The sequence below is a fragment of the Prosopis cineraria genome, unplaced genomic scaffold, assembly GCF_029017545.1.
Source record: "Prosopis cineraria cultivar Desert tree isolate PC_DT_omini unplaced genomic scaffold, ASM2901754v1 PC3, whole genome shotgun sequence".
Lineage (NCBI taxonomy): Eukaryota > Viridiplantae > Streptophyta > Magnoliopsida > Fabales > Fabaceae > Prosopis > Prosopis cineraria.
The window spans coordinates 36,665,347-36,678,917 of NW_026555334.1; the positions used below are offsets into that span (position 1 = coordinate 36,665,347).

At 35.3% G+C, this 13,571-nt stretch overlaps 3 protein-coding genes across 3 annotated transcripts; all 3 read left to right on the forward strand.

Moving 5' to 3' along the window:
• The first annotated feature begins 926 nt into the window (after positions 1-926).
• On the forward strand, positions 927-7,581 carry LOC129305759 (casein kinase 1-like protein HD16). Its single transcript, XM_054945813.1, is given in 18 exon segments — positions 927-1,084; positions 2,003-2,446; positions 2,606-2,731; positions 2,828-2,901; positions 3,019-3,088; positions 3,167-3,222; positions 3,317-3,388; positions 3,503-3,597; positions 3,713-3,776; positions 3,853-3,982; positions 4,077-4,295; positions 4,396-4,429; positions 4,432-4,525; positions 5,561-5,735; positions 5,845-5,935; positions 6,155-6,312; positions 6,428-6,616; positions 6,935-7,581. Coding segments are annotated over 17 exon segments (2,094 nt in total). The 5' UTR covers positions 927-1,084; positions 2,003-2,059; the 3' UTR covers positions 6,995-7,581.
• Positions 7,582-8,819: 1,238 nt separating this feature from the next.
• On the forward strand, positions 8,820-11,085 carry LOC129305761 (putative H/ACA ribonucleoprotein complex subunit 1-like protein 1). Its single transcript, XM_054945814.1, has 4 exons — positions 8,820-9,183; positions 9,560-9,708; positions 9,805-9,920; positions 10,678-11,085. The coding sequence occupies exons 1-4, from the start codon at positions 9,051-9,053 to the stop codon at positions 10,832-10,834; spliced, it is 555 nt and encodes a 184-aa protein (XP_054801789.1). The 5' UTR covers positions 8,820-9,050; the 3' UTR covers positions 10,835-11,085.
• Positions 11,086-12,610: 1,525 nt separating this feature from the next.
• On the forward strand, positions 12,611-13,407 carry LOC129304347 (uncharacterized). Its single transcript, XM_054943972.1, has 2 exons — positions 12,611-12,978; positions 13,089-13,407. Exons 1-2 carry the CDS (start codon positions 12,622-12,624, stop codon positions 13,191-13,193), a joined length of 462 nt encoding a protein of 153 aa, XP_054799947.1. The 5' UTR covers positions 12,611-12,621; the 3' UTR covers positions 13,194-13,407.
• Positions 13,408-13,571: the final 164 nt, after the last annotated feature.

The window sequence follows — 13,571 nt, forward strand, 5'->3', positions numbered from 1 at the left end:
TGGCGTAGAACAAAATAATTATTAATGAAATGGAGTAAGACAGATCATAATAGAATGAACCATTCCATTGTTCGATAAACAACAATTTTACTGGAATAACAAACAATTTTATTCAATCATTATTTAAGAATCATTAAAAACAATATATTTAAACTAGTTATAATTATATTTTTTTCATTTATAAGTAAACGCATCCTCAAAATATTCATGAACCAATAATAATAATAATAATAATAATAATAATTCACTGAGGATTCAAATTAATGATGATGGCAATCTCCTTAAGTTTTCTAAGGTACCAAGCATTGGAATTTTTTTTATTTTTAAAGTAAGGTTAAGAGAAAGAGAGGTGAGAAGGATAAAATAATCTTATAATAATATTATTTATATCAAATTATTTTATGATCTATCCATTAACAATGGAAAAAAAATGGAGTTATAAAGATTATCCTAAGTCATTTCATTCAATTTTTAATTTTTTTCCAAACAATAAAATAATTTCTTCCCCTAAAGTTCAGGTCAATTTTTGGCGCGGAAAAAAGTCCGCGTGATCTGCGATTAAGGACCATTTTAATTTTAATATCCCTCTCTTTGTTTTAAAATAATTGGTCCTTCAATTTTTTGGGCAGAATTTTTCCAAATTTTGAAACACATACACATTCGCAAATAATGTTTTGTGCAATAATAAGATACCATGAATTATATGGCAAAAAAAGAAAACGAATTAATTAAATTTAAATCAAAATAAAATAAAAGGGTTTTTTGAAAGCAATAAAATAGAGGTTAAAGTAAAACAAGGGAGGAAAAAGGAAGAGCAGATAATTACATAATTTATTATTACTTCCTTTATCTCGATGGCTAATAGGAAGCCAAATTTGCATGCCCTATAAATGAAATACACAAAAACAAGTTTTACGATACACACACATCGAGAGAAAAGACCAAGACAGTAGTGGTGGGACGATGAAAGGATCATCCAGCGATTAAACTCGCCATAATCGCATTCTTCTCTCATCTTATACAAACGTTTTCACAGAGAGAAAGCAACAAAAAGCTAATCCCTTGTCGCCACCTAATACTTCTTGTAAGTTTCCATCTCCCTCCCTACCCTAAATTCCACGCTGCTTTACCTATAACTGCATTCCCCAAAGGATAAAGCTTTTCTTCCTGATAATGCATCTATCGTGCTTACGTTTTTCTTCTCTTTGCTCTTGACCGTGGATCCGCCTGCGATCTCTCCTCTTTTTATTGGAACCGCCTTCGTCCGTTGTTGCCTCCGATCATCTTCTTTCTGCAGCTAATGGAGTCGATCCGTTAGTATCATATGTCTCTTACTTTGTCCGTTCTTCGTTTTTCGTTTCTTTTAAAATTGTTAGTTTATCTCTGGTCGTCGGTTCCCTTTTGTTGTGCAGTTCTTTTTTGAAAGATATCAGTGATCGGATGGAATATTTTTCTTTCATTAAGCGTTCAATTTGTTTTCAAAATATCTCTTTATTTGGCGTTCTTTTGCTAACAGTTGTAAACAATGGAACAAATTTGCAGTATCGAAGTCATAAAATCTGGTTTGTCGATGAAATATTGGGCTAATAAAAACAGTTTTTAGATGGTTTTTCTCATTTATGATTTGTATTCTAACTTCGCGACCGACAAAGGGTGATATCAGAAGTATTATGTTAGGTCTGCAACGCATAAAGCCCAGATTTCTTTGCAAAGTACATTCTTTTTGCTGCTTGGTTATGGAGTATATTTGCTGAAAGTAGCCCCTTTTCTTGGAATATACCGCTTTTTTCAGCATGCTTCTTTCTTTTATGTTGTTTTGAGAGAAAAACTCAGGCTGCCTCTATTTATATTCCTGCAACCCTCTTTTTTAAGAACGATGGTTCCTCAGTATGTAGTTTTACAAATTATTCCTGAATGCGCAACACTTGTTGCCTAAAAGCTTGCTCAATGTATGCTTTGAACTTATTGGCTGTTTGATTTAAAAAAAAAAAAAAAACCGCAGAAGATTGTTGAAATTTTCAGAGCGACTTAAGTGGGCTATGATTTGAATGGGGAGAGGATGCCAGAGTTGAGAAGTGGAGCTAGAAGATCAAAGCGGCTTGGTGATCTTCAGCCTGCCCCACAACCTATTGAAGAGAATTTGGCGCAAACTGCTCCAAACAAGACCAGAAGGAGAGTTGGAGGTGGAAGAGGAAGAGGCGGGAATGCTCCAGCTGTAGCAAAAGGAACTTCACCAGCAGTACCCACAAGGCGAACTGCAGCTGGTAGGGGCCGGGGAGGTAGATTGGTTGATCTTATTCCTGAACCTGTTGCACCTGGGGCCCCTGAACCTGTTCTTAATCGTGAAGAGGTAGCAGCAAATAATAATATTTTGATGGCGGGGGGAAGTGCAGACAAGGTGGTAGGAGCTGAAGAGGAGGCATGCGCAACCCCTGTTCCTGAAACGGTATCCCTAAGTTAACGGCTTTGCTAGTTTAACAGTTTCAACTCTCAAGTTGAATGATACTAGCTTGAACTGTTTGGAAATATTTATATGGTTATTATTCATAGCATCAATTAATATATATCGTCATCTAAGAAGATGATTTCTTGCTCTCTGAGTCAGGTACAAGTTGGTGGTTCTCCTTTATATAAGATAGAAACGAAGTTGGGCAAGGGTGGTTTTGGCCAAGTGTATGTTGGTAGAAGAGTAAGTGGTGGCTCTGATCGTACAGGTCCTGACGCAACGGAGGTATGAGTCAGAAGTTTAATCTCTCTTTTAAAAGTTTAATGAACCATCAATAATTTGTCTATCTTACTTCATAATTTTTTAATGTTTTTTTGGTAGGTTGCACTGAAGTTTGAACACAGAAATAGTAAAGGCTGCAATTATGGGCCTCCTTATGAGTGGCAAGTCTACAAGTAAGTAATCTATTGGATGTGTCTGAACAGGTTTATCTCGATTATGTTCCGAAAACATTGTTTTGATTTTTTTTTTTTGGGTCTCATTCTTACACTTGTTTCCTTGGCATTTACAAGTACTCTGAATGGTTGTTATGGCATTCCATGGGTTCATTACAAGGGCCGCCAAGGAGAATTCTATATCCTGGTGAGATGATTTAGAGTTACTCATATCAGCGTGCTTTTTACTTGGTTTATTGCGTTAAAGGTATTTCTAATACTACAGGTCATGGACATGCTTGGGCCCAGTCTTTGGGATGTATGGAATTCTGTTGGCCAGGCGTAAGATTTGAAATATTCCTCTATCTAATTGCTCTTTGCATTCGACTTAAAATGATCCTGTTTTTTCCTAGTTAATGCTTTAGCATTTGGACAGGATGTCACCAAATATGGTTGCATGCATTGCAGTGGAGGCAATATCAATTCTTGAGAAGCTCCATATGAAAGGGTAAATCATGTTGATGGTTTTTTTTTTTAAAATTAAAATCATGCCCTCTATTCCCAGTTATGTTGCCATGGATATGACTTCTTGTTGTAATGGATTTCTCATGTCATGAAAAAGGTTTGTGCATGGAGATGTTAAACCAGAGAACTTTTTACTTGGTCAACCTGGATCACCTGATGAGAAGAAGTTATATCTTATTGATCTTGGTTTGGGTATGTTGTTCTTCAAAGCACTTACATTGTCATTGACTTTCTTTACTGACTTAAGCTTTTGCTATTTGATAATTTTATAGCATATATTAATGCCTGAACCTTTTTTTGCCTCCAGCATCTAAATGGAAGGACACATCTGGTCAACATGTTGAATATGATCAGAGGCCTGATGTATTTAGGTTTGTAAATCTTATGACGTTAAGGTGGTGTTTGTTGACATATTGTTATTAATATGCATTCTTCATTGCTTGTCAGGGGAACCATAAGATATGCCAGTGTTCATGCACATTTAGGTAGGACTGGAAGTAGGAGGGACGATCTTGAGTCCCTTGCATACACGTTAATATTTCTTATAAGGGGGAGGTTACCTTGGCAGGGTTATCAGGTTGTTTCATAATTTTAATTTATATGTTGATATTTTGGTTCTTAGAAGTTTCATTTTAAATAATTTTGCTTGCATTCTTTTTCGCAATATACAGGGTGACAATAAAAGTTTTCTTGTCTGTAAGAAAAAGATGGGCACTTCTCCAGAGTTGATGTGCTGCTTTTGTCCTGCTCCATTCAAGCAGTTCCTTGAAGCTGTTACTAACATGAGATTTGATGAGGAGCCCAACTATTCCAAGCTTATATCATTATTTGATAGCTTAATTGAACCATCTTCTCTATTGAGACCAATCAGAATTGATGGAGCTTTAAAGGTTGTTGTAATTGTTTGCTTGCAATTTTTTGTTTGTGTTAAATCATTACATATGATTATTGATTGAGTTGCACATAATAAAGCTAGCCTTTGCTGAATAGGTTGGACAAAAAAGGGCTAGAATGCTTATAAATCTTGAGAAGACGAGCAGCCAAAGAAGAAAGTGCGATTGGGGAATCCTGCTACTCAGTGGATATCAGTGTATAATGCACGGCGTCCCATGAAACAGAGGTAATTTTTATGTCCTCAATTTGTCTGTTCTTGTTAATATTGCCCCATGCAATATGATGAGCATGAAATTATCTTGTTCTAATGGTTGAGTTTGGTGTGTTATTGCTCGACTGAGTGGTTCTTTTACAAGTCCAAAACTCGAGGCGAGTTTGTGAAGATATTAATCTGCTGGCTTTTGTAATTGCTACCTAGATAGTCAGCTTGTATTTTTACTGTGACTTGAAATTTGGTAATGTTTTCTGATTTCTAGCATGTCAGAAATATTGTTGGCAGGCATGTCCTGAAATATAGAAACATGGCTTTGTTTACAAATGAAGTTATAGACAGAATCAGCCATTTTTTGACCTATGTTGCAACCCCGTTTTTTGCCTAACCATCCTGCAATATCTGATATTGTAACTTTCACCTCATCCTTGAGTAGGAAATCTATAATTTACCATTTATAGAACCTATATATATTAATATTCAGGAAATGAATTTGTATTGTTTAGTTGGCCAATATTCTCTCTCTCTCTCTCTATATATATATATATGCATAATTATATCATTCACTATGAAACATAAGTATAGCATGATTGATTGTTTCAACAAAGTTTACTGAATCATGAGAGTTCTCTCAGAATAATTGTGAAGGGAACATTGAGATTGATACCTTCTGAAATTTCTTTAAAGACTATTATAACTTATAAGGTTCTACCACACGTACTAATTACATTTTTTATGGCATATAAGCACAAATATTTAAATTAAATTTGAGTTATACTTGCTTTCAAACCTGTGATAACTGTTGTATTTATTTCAATGTATTTACAAATTGTTATCTATGCCCGACTTTAACCTGTTATAATATCGCAAATTTGCAATTATAGTAGTGATACTGTCCGCTGTTAAGTCTTGCACGAAGCAGTAATTTTTGCAATTACTTATGAATTTTGAGCTCCTAGAAGGAACGTATTTAAATCGACTGTCTATATGATGCATTGGCTGATTTGTCTAGAAATAGGGTTTCATTTGCTTGGCCATTTTTTGTTGCAGGTATCACTATAATGTATCAGACAGTAGGCTTCGACAGCATGTGGACAAGGGTAATGAGGATGGATTATATATCAGCTGTGTTGCATCCTCATCAAATCTTTGGGCCCTAACCATGGATGCAGGAACGGGTTTCTCCTCTCAGGTCTATGAGTTGTCACCGGTCTTCCTGCATAAGGTGGATGCTTCTGAAGTTTTATTTATTTATTATTTTTTTCCATATGCTATTGAGCAATCAGCATGAGTGATATGACTAATGTACGGATGGTGTTTACATTTTTTCTCAGGATTGGATTATGGAACAATGGGAGAAAAATTACTATATTAGTTCTATAGCTGGTGCAACAAATGGGAGTTCCTTGGTTGTCATGTCCAAAGGTTTAAGCATTTGTGCTCATATAGGCTACTCCCTTCTTTCACATCACATTTATATAGATTACTCAAGTATAAAGTGCCTTAAACCTCACCAAATTTACTTATCATTGTTGCTGTCACAACCAAACATAGTCGCATATCATGTGCAATTTTTATGTTCATTTTCTGAATCTTTTTCCGGTTGCTTCTTCATTGACTTATATTAGTATCTTTATATTCTAGGAACTCCATACACCCAGCAGTCCTACAAAGTAAGTGAATCATTTCCTTTCAAATGGATAAATAAGAAGTGGAAAGAAGGATTCCATGTTACCTCCATGACCACTGCTGGCAGTCGATGGGGCGTTGTCATGTCGAGGAATGCAGGATATTCTGATCAGGTACCTAAATCTATTTAACTTATTTTTGGCTTATGCTGGAGTTATTTTCATTTGTCTACTTGAACCTACTTGATGATATTTTATTTCCCTTGCTTTTCCGGTTTGATAATGCAAGGTTGTGGAGCTTGACTTCTTATACCCCAGTGAAGGTATTCATCGGCGATGGGAGAGTGGTTACCGGATAACATCTATGGCTGCTACTGCTGATCAGGCAGCCTTCATTCTTAGCATACCAAAACGCAAATTGCTTGATGAAACTCAAGAGACTCTACGTACCTCTGCCTTCCCTAGCACCCATGTGAAGGTATTTACAATTTTTACTCGCCTTTTGATGGGTTAGATGGTGGGTTTGTGGATGAGCTCTTCTAATGCGGTCCTGTTTCAACGGGTGATAATATTTTTCTCCTGAATCCCTTTGCTTGTTAATTGATAACATTATCTTACTTGAGGATCTGGGGACTGATGCTCACTTTGTGGGTGAGAAATCAGTCCAACCTCAAGAAGGATGCGTAAAATATAATATCCAAAATTGCAACTGCTTCCATCCTGTGCTCTATGATTTTCCTTTACCTAAGTTTAAGCTAAAGTAGAGCAGTAACGTCTGATGTGTTGGATTTTGCAGGAAAAATGGACCAAGAATCTCTATATCGCCTCAATATGTTATGGGCGGACTGTTTGTTAGCCGCAAGGGCGTGTACTTGGTAGGTAAATGACAAATGAGTCAACATTGAGATGAGAGCGATTCTGAATTGGAGTGGTGGTAGATTAAAGTTCCTGGGTCTCCATGTAAAATTCTCGCAAGTGTAAAAATAGGAATGAAAAAACGGGAACGAGAGTGAGAGAGCTGGTACCCCCAACCTAGCCGAGCCAGTGGGAGAATGTTTTTGTTGACATCATTTTCATTTTGATAGGAGGGAAGGCCATATTTTGTCAATGTTTTCACAGATGTGCTTCAAACAATTTGCTAATTAGTATGTTGTGCTATCAGATTTTCCAAGAGCTGCACTAGCCCAGAATTCCTAGATGCAATGCGGTCCATGCCGGAATTCGGAATCGCAATTTGATACCCGGAGCAGGATTGGCAGTACGAAACTTTCACCATATAAAATAGAGCGAACATCATGTGCTGAATGCTAGTCAACTCACTTTCTTCACGTTGAAAATTTTTAAATATGAGAATCGTTACTCCATATTTCCATAATCCAGCACGAGAGATTTTTCTTCTTCCCCGAACGCAGACAGCATTCTTTATATTAATTGAGTATTATACTTGCTGTGTTCAGGTTTTTATATTGGTGAGGATCTAAGAAATGAGGTCGTGGATACTTGATCTAATTAAATTGATAGATAACTCCCAATATTACCCGTTAAAATTCAATCAATTATTTCAACCTCGCAAATAATTGCAAGTAGTGATTATTCCGAACGCACGCCGTAGACGAAGGAAACAATTTGATTTCTGTCCTAGTGGAGATAATGTCTTAAAGGTTTGTCGTGTCGGTGGCATATATTGATGATTTTATTTAGAGCGGCACTGCTTGTTAATAGATTAGTCTTTCATGTGTAAACCATGCCATTCGTTGTTTACTCAGTAAAAAAATTGACGGAATAAATTAAACTGGACCTTCAATCATAGGAATTTGTTCACGCTAAGTTACTGAATTAATAGGATATAAATATTTCATCAGTTCATTTTTCTGTGCAGGATGATGAGCCGCTGAGTTCTCCCAGCTTCAACGTCAGTCATACCAACTTGACTGGCTAACTTTTTGATCAGCTAATCACTCAACCTTCAAACTAACTCGCAACAATATTTTTTTTTTTTTTTCAGTAAAACATGTTTTTTTTTTTTTTGGTTCCCAACTATGATTTCACTTCTGAGCGTCCTATGTAAGAGTCAAGAAATGTCGCTCCCTATTTAAAGTGCCAACTTTTACTTCAATATACTAAATTACTAATCAACATCTAATTAAATGTTATTCTAAATATATGCTCTGGTTGCCTTGCTTATGGTCCTTGTCAACTTTAAATTTTCTCTCCTAAATATGTTTTGCTTTGATTTTCCCTAACAAAATTTTCTAGCTAACTAAATATCTAAATAATCTCTTCTAATTTTTTTACCAGAAATAATTTCTTCTAACTAATATATTACATTGAAAGCAATTTTGACGTTTTTAAAGACTTGGAATAATTTTTTTAATTCACAAAGCAATTAATATATCCTCATGCAAGGGATAGGAGTGAGTCCTTTCACAACAATTATTTAGACTTCTTATTATCCAATTTATCTTGAGGAGTTTGATTAATCAATTATCAATAATAATAATAATAAATCGTATATTAACTGCAAGATTTTTTTTAAAAAAAAAGGAGGAAAAAGAAGAGGAGGAGGAGGCCAACAAAACAAACTAAGAAAGCAAAGTTACGGTTGTGTGGTGTGAGTAGTCAGCGTACTCCTGACGTCGTGTTTGTGAAAGAACCACAAAAGAAAAAGTAGGGTTACTATCTGTAAGTCCAATAGTAATATATGAGCCCAGATGAGGGTCCAGTTCTAAAAACAGACCCAGCCCAATACATGTGAATCATCGTGTCCAAATTTGCTCACATAGTTAACCCAACTCTGATCTGAGGACCATCCCTAAACCCTAAACCACTCTGCAGGTGTTTTAAGTATCAACGCGCAAGCGACTGTGGCCTGTGGGAGAAGGAGGTGGTTGTCAGATCGCTAAACATTAACAATGAGACCCCCAAGAGGCGGTCGGGGCGGCGGATTCAGGGGGGGTCGTGATGGTGGCCGTGGAAGAGGTGGTCGTTTTGGCGGCGGCAGGAGCGGTGGCTTCCGCGATGAAGGCCCACCCACCGAAGTCGTAGGTTTGTTGCCTTTTCATTCACGAGCTGGAAGACTTGTATGCTTATACTTTTCCAGCTTTCTTTTGGATATTCAACATTAGTCTTTTAAGGATGAAAAAGTTTATTGTGCTTCATTAAGTGTGGAGTGGATGGTTGATTTTTTCGTTTCGGGGTGAAACAGTTCGGTAAAAGAATGCACTGTTTTGAAGATTCAGTTGGAGCAGTAAATTCTCTGGGTTAGCGATGCAAATGTTTTCGTCTGCTAGTAGGGCAAAATCTTCAGTGTCCTGCCCTTTTGTTGTCACGAATTTTATGTTATATTTTTCGTGCCCTTATCTGCTTTCATGTTGAACATATGATTGCGATGCATATTGAAGAGGCTCCTTGACGTGTGCAGAGGTGTCAACGTTTATGCATGCATGTGAAGGAGATGCAGTCACAAAACTTACAAATGAGAAAATTCCTTTCTTCAATGCTCCTATATATCTGAAGAACATGACTCAAATTGGTAAAGTTGACGAAATATTTGGCCCCATTAATGAATCCGTGAGTTCTAATTTGTATTTTGATTTGCCGTTGCCTTCTAATTTCGTCCCATAAAGAAGCAGGATATGATTTTCCTTTTCAATTGCACAATTGCAGTACTTCTCAATTAAAATGATGGAAGGTATTGTTGCTACTTCTTACTCAGCTGGTGACAAGTTTTATATTGACCCGAGGAAACTGTTGCCTCTTGCGAGATTTCTTCCACAACCGAAGTATGTTCTCTATGCACCTCACTGCTTAAAATTAGCATGTCAATATGGCAAATTAACGTGATCTTCAATTTTTAATAAGTGTTCAAGCATGTAAATGTGAGTTGTGTTTTATAATTGTTCAAGCACGTCTTACTTCAACAATACCATGTGGTGTCATTTATTCACTGATTGCTACGGTGAGATTATCTGGTAACTGGGCAATACTTGTAGTAGCTGCATATTTTTTTTCTTGATCTGTAAACGTGATGGAGGATAAGGATATAGTAGAAAGGATTTAACGCAAGAACATTATTCTTTTTTTGCTAAAAAAAAAACATGAATCAGCTTTGAGATTTATGTGGAGATAGAGTTGGGTTGATCTACGCCACATACTGAGTTAACATGCCTTATTTATTTATTTATTTTATTTCTGGCTCTCTCTGTAAGCGTTTGGAAAACATTCATCATGATGTTCTTTTACATTTCCACTTCAAATAGACCTTATCAAAAGTTCCATTGCATGCTCAATATTAGTAATTCAAATATAATTTACCTTTGTGAAATCTATACTTCCAGCCATACTTTTATTTGAGGAAAGGGTCCGACCGTTCGTGACTTGTGAATGATTTAACATCTTATAGATTTTATATTGTATAACAAGATTGATCTGATGTTGGAATGATGCGTAGCTTATTTTTCGTTTTTAGTGGCTTTAAAGCTGTTAAGGTTATCATAGTAAACATGATAAGCTGATTTTTTTTTTTTTTTTTGGGGGCAGGGGACAGCCACAGCTGCCAGAGGTGCCAGGAGGTGGCCGTGGTGGAGGCAGAGGTGGTCGTGGAGGAGGCCGTGGAAGGGGTGGCCCAAGGGGTGGGAGAGGTGGACCTCCTCGAGGTGGTGGCCGTGGGGGTGGTTTTAGGGGGAGGGGAAGATGAGAGGATCGTTCTGTGTAATGTTTTTATAGTACTTAAATTATTTCTCTTTCGAGATAACATAGGACCTTCAATCAAAGGATATTCGATGTCAGAATTAGCCATATTTTTAATTGAATGATTCCATCGCGTGCTTCTTTAATGATGTTGAATCTCAAATTTCAAGTTTATGTAGGAAATCTCTTTAGGCAGATATTATGATGAATTACGAACTATTGCAAAGGATGAAGGAATCAAGAAACAATTCCATTTTTTGTTGAGGATGTCAATATTTTAGTTCTAGAAAGACTTCATTTAATTTTTTTAAATAGAAGTCTCTTAATTGCTTAGAAGCATTGAAGCAGTTTTCTTTATCAAAGTGGTCATTTTGTAAAGTTCGTAATCACATTGCTAAACACAACAGTGTGATATAAGTGAGTATCTGTGTAGTTGTCAAAATTAACATGCCTTTAATTTGTTTAAGCAGCAATCTCTCTTCAAATGATGTGTTGAAGTTTTCATGAAACAATGTGATGGTTAAAATTATTTTGTAAAATTTTACCCAAAAAGAAAAATAAGAAGGAATGAAAGTGGTAATAATTTTTTTTTAAATTATATAAATGATAATTTAATTTTTTAAAATATTATAACTTTACTGAGGATTTTTTAGTTGATAAATTTTAAATTAAAAAAATTATTTTATTTTTATCGATAATTTATAATTTTTTATTTAACTCTTATAATTTTTTAAAAAAATTTTTAATAAAAGTTGTGAATAAAATTTATTATTTTAAAAATTTATTTTTTAAAATAAAAATGACATTTGATAAATTATAATTTTTTATTTAATTTTTATAATTTATAAAATAAAATTTATTATTTTTAAGTAAAAGTGATTAGGATTTTTTTTCAATAATATAAATTATACTTAATAAGTTATGATTTTTTTTTAATTTGTACGATTTATAAAATAAAAATTGTGATTTATTAGATAAAAGTTATAATTAAGATTTATTATTTTCAGTAAAGGTAAAATAATTTTTTTATTAAAAAAATTATTAACAAAGATGTCTCTAAAGATTTAATTGAAATTCTGACATTTTGAGAGATTAAATTATGATTTATATAATTTGAAGTGATTTTATTATTAGTTTTCCAATGAAAATTGAAAGAAAAAATTCTTAAAAATAGTAAAAAAAAAAATACTATTTTTGATAATTTCTCATCTTTGTTTTTTTTGGTGAGGGTATTCGCGGGACCACCAGAACAATCATATCCCGTGTCTCTTTTCAAAGAATAAATGGGATTGAGTTTTTATATACCTCGTTACATATTTAACCTTCAACTTTAAAAGTTGAATTTAAATAGAAGTAGATATAAATATTCAATACTACCAAGTCCATGGATAAACACAGATTAAGTTACTGTGTGTACTAATGAACGGAAGCTTTCCTTCCTTGAAAAACTTTCTATTGTGACCCCCCCCCCAAACAAAAACAAAAAAAAAAAAAAACATGTCTTTATCCTATTTCCACATTTATTTTCACTACAATATCATAATGGGTTGACTCGACGCATAATATTTTTCTATGTTAATTATTAATCATGATTTTAATTTATTTCTCATCCATCCATTGACGGATGAATATGAAAACTCAAATAAGAAATTGTGCAAGTATTGGCGAAAGCTCGAGAACAAGAACGAGTAAAGAAAGGAAGAGTGGAAGCAGGCCAGATCAGGAAAAGAAAAAGCCAACTATGAAATGGTATTTGGCCAAAAAAACCAAACTACGACATGGTAAAACTCAGTCATGTATGATCCATCACGCGCTTTTGCTTCCTCTTCTCAACTACACACACACACACACACACACACACGATACATAACTGCCTCCCCAAGTAATCCCAAGTCAATCCAACCCTACCTTCTCCTTCAATCTCTCGTTCCTCTGTTAAACAAGCTCTCGGCAAAGCTAAGCTCCCAAATCTCCCCTCATATTCTTGCTTCCTTCCCAGGTATGTGTCCTCTCAGGTTCATCTTGGTCCTCTTCTCCGCCTTATTAGCCGGATACCTCGCATGGACGACCCTGCGTTTCTCTTCCGAACTCGAGACTTCTTCCGCCACCGATCGATCTCCCTCGAAAACCCAAGATTTTAATTTCAAAAAGGTAGGTCCGCCCTTCAATTCCATCTGCTACGGCCTTTCCTTTTTTTTTTTTTTATTGTTTGATTTTAAATTGATTGCCCTTTCCTGAATTGCGTGAGCTGAATGTTTCAGATGATTCGGAATGGATTCTGGTTATTGGTGGACATGGCCAGTGGGAAGTACCTGTGGAGGAATTTGAGGTCCCTCAACACGGATATCCAAGTGAATGGCTCTTAGCAACTCCAGAGTTCTTCTTCTTCTTCTCTTCATTATTTGAACTGTACAAGTCTTGTGAGAAATAATGTGCATGCAAATTCTCTTGATTTTTTTCATACGGATTTAGAATAAACAATTCAAGAGTTTTTCTTCTGGATTATTTTCCAGAAGCCTTCCACCTCATCTGCTCTACATTTGAATGTAAAAGGGGCATGTCAATGCCGATTTGACAACATTCTTTCCTTTGTATATCTGCATAAGATAAGAAAAGGTCCGTTCCAACCAGACGGCTGCCTGAAGACAAAACGCCTACTGTAAAAAACATTTTGTTTTTTTTTTAATTCTACGGCGAATTGATGCCAGAAAAAAAAGTAAACAATAAATGAAATATATATGCGT

What these genes read in the sequence shown, in the direction of transcription:
- LOC129305761 (XM_054945814.1), top strand. Translation starts at nt 9,051, where the DNA reads ATGAGACCCCCAAGAGGCGGTCGGGGCGGCGGATTCAGGGGGGGTCGT. An exon ending in TTGGCCCCATTAATGAATCC is followed by an intron (nt 9,709 to 9,804) that starts GTGAGTTCTAAT and finishes GCACAATTGCAG; the next exon opens with TACTTCTCAATTAAAATGAT. An exon ending in AGATTTCTTCCACAACCGAA is followed by an intron (nt 9,921 to 10,677) that starts GTATGTTCTCTA and finishes TTTTGGGGGCAG; the next exon opens with GGGACAGCCACAGCTGCCAG.
- LOC129304347 (XM_054943972.1), top strand. Translation starts at nt 12,622, where the DNA reads ATGTATGATCCATCACGCGCTTTTGCTTCCTCTTCTCAACTACACACA. An exon ending in AAGATTTTAATTTCAAAAAG is followed by an intron (nt 12,979 to 13,088) that starts GTAGGTCCGCCC and finishes TGAATGTTTCAG; the next exon opens with ATGATTCGGAATGGATTCTG.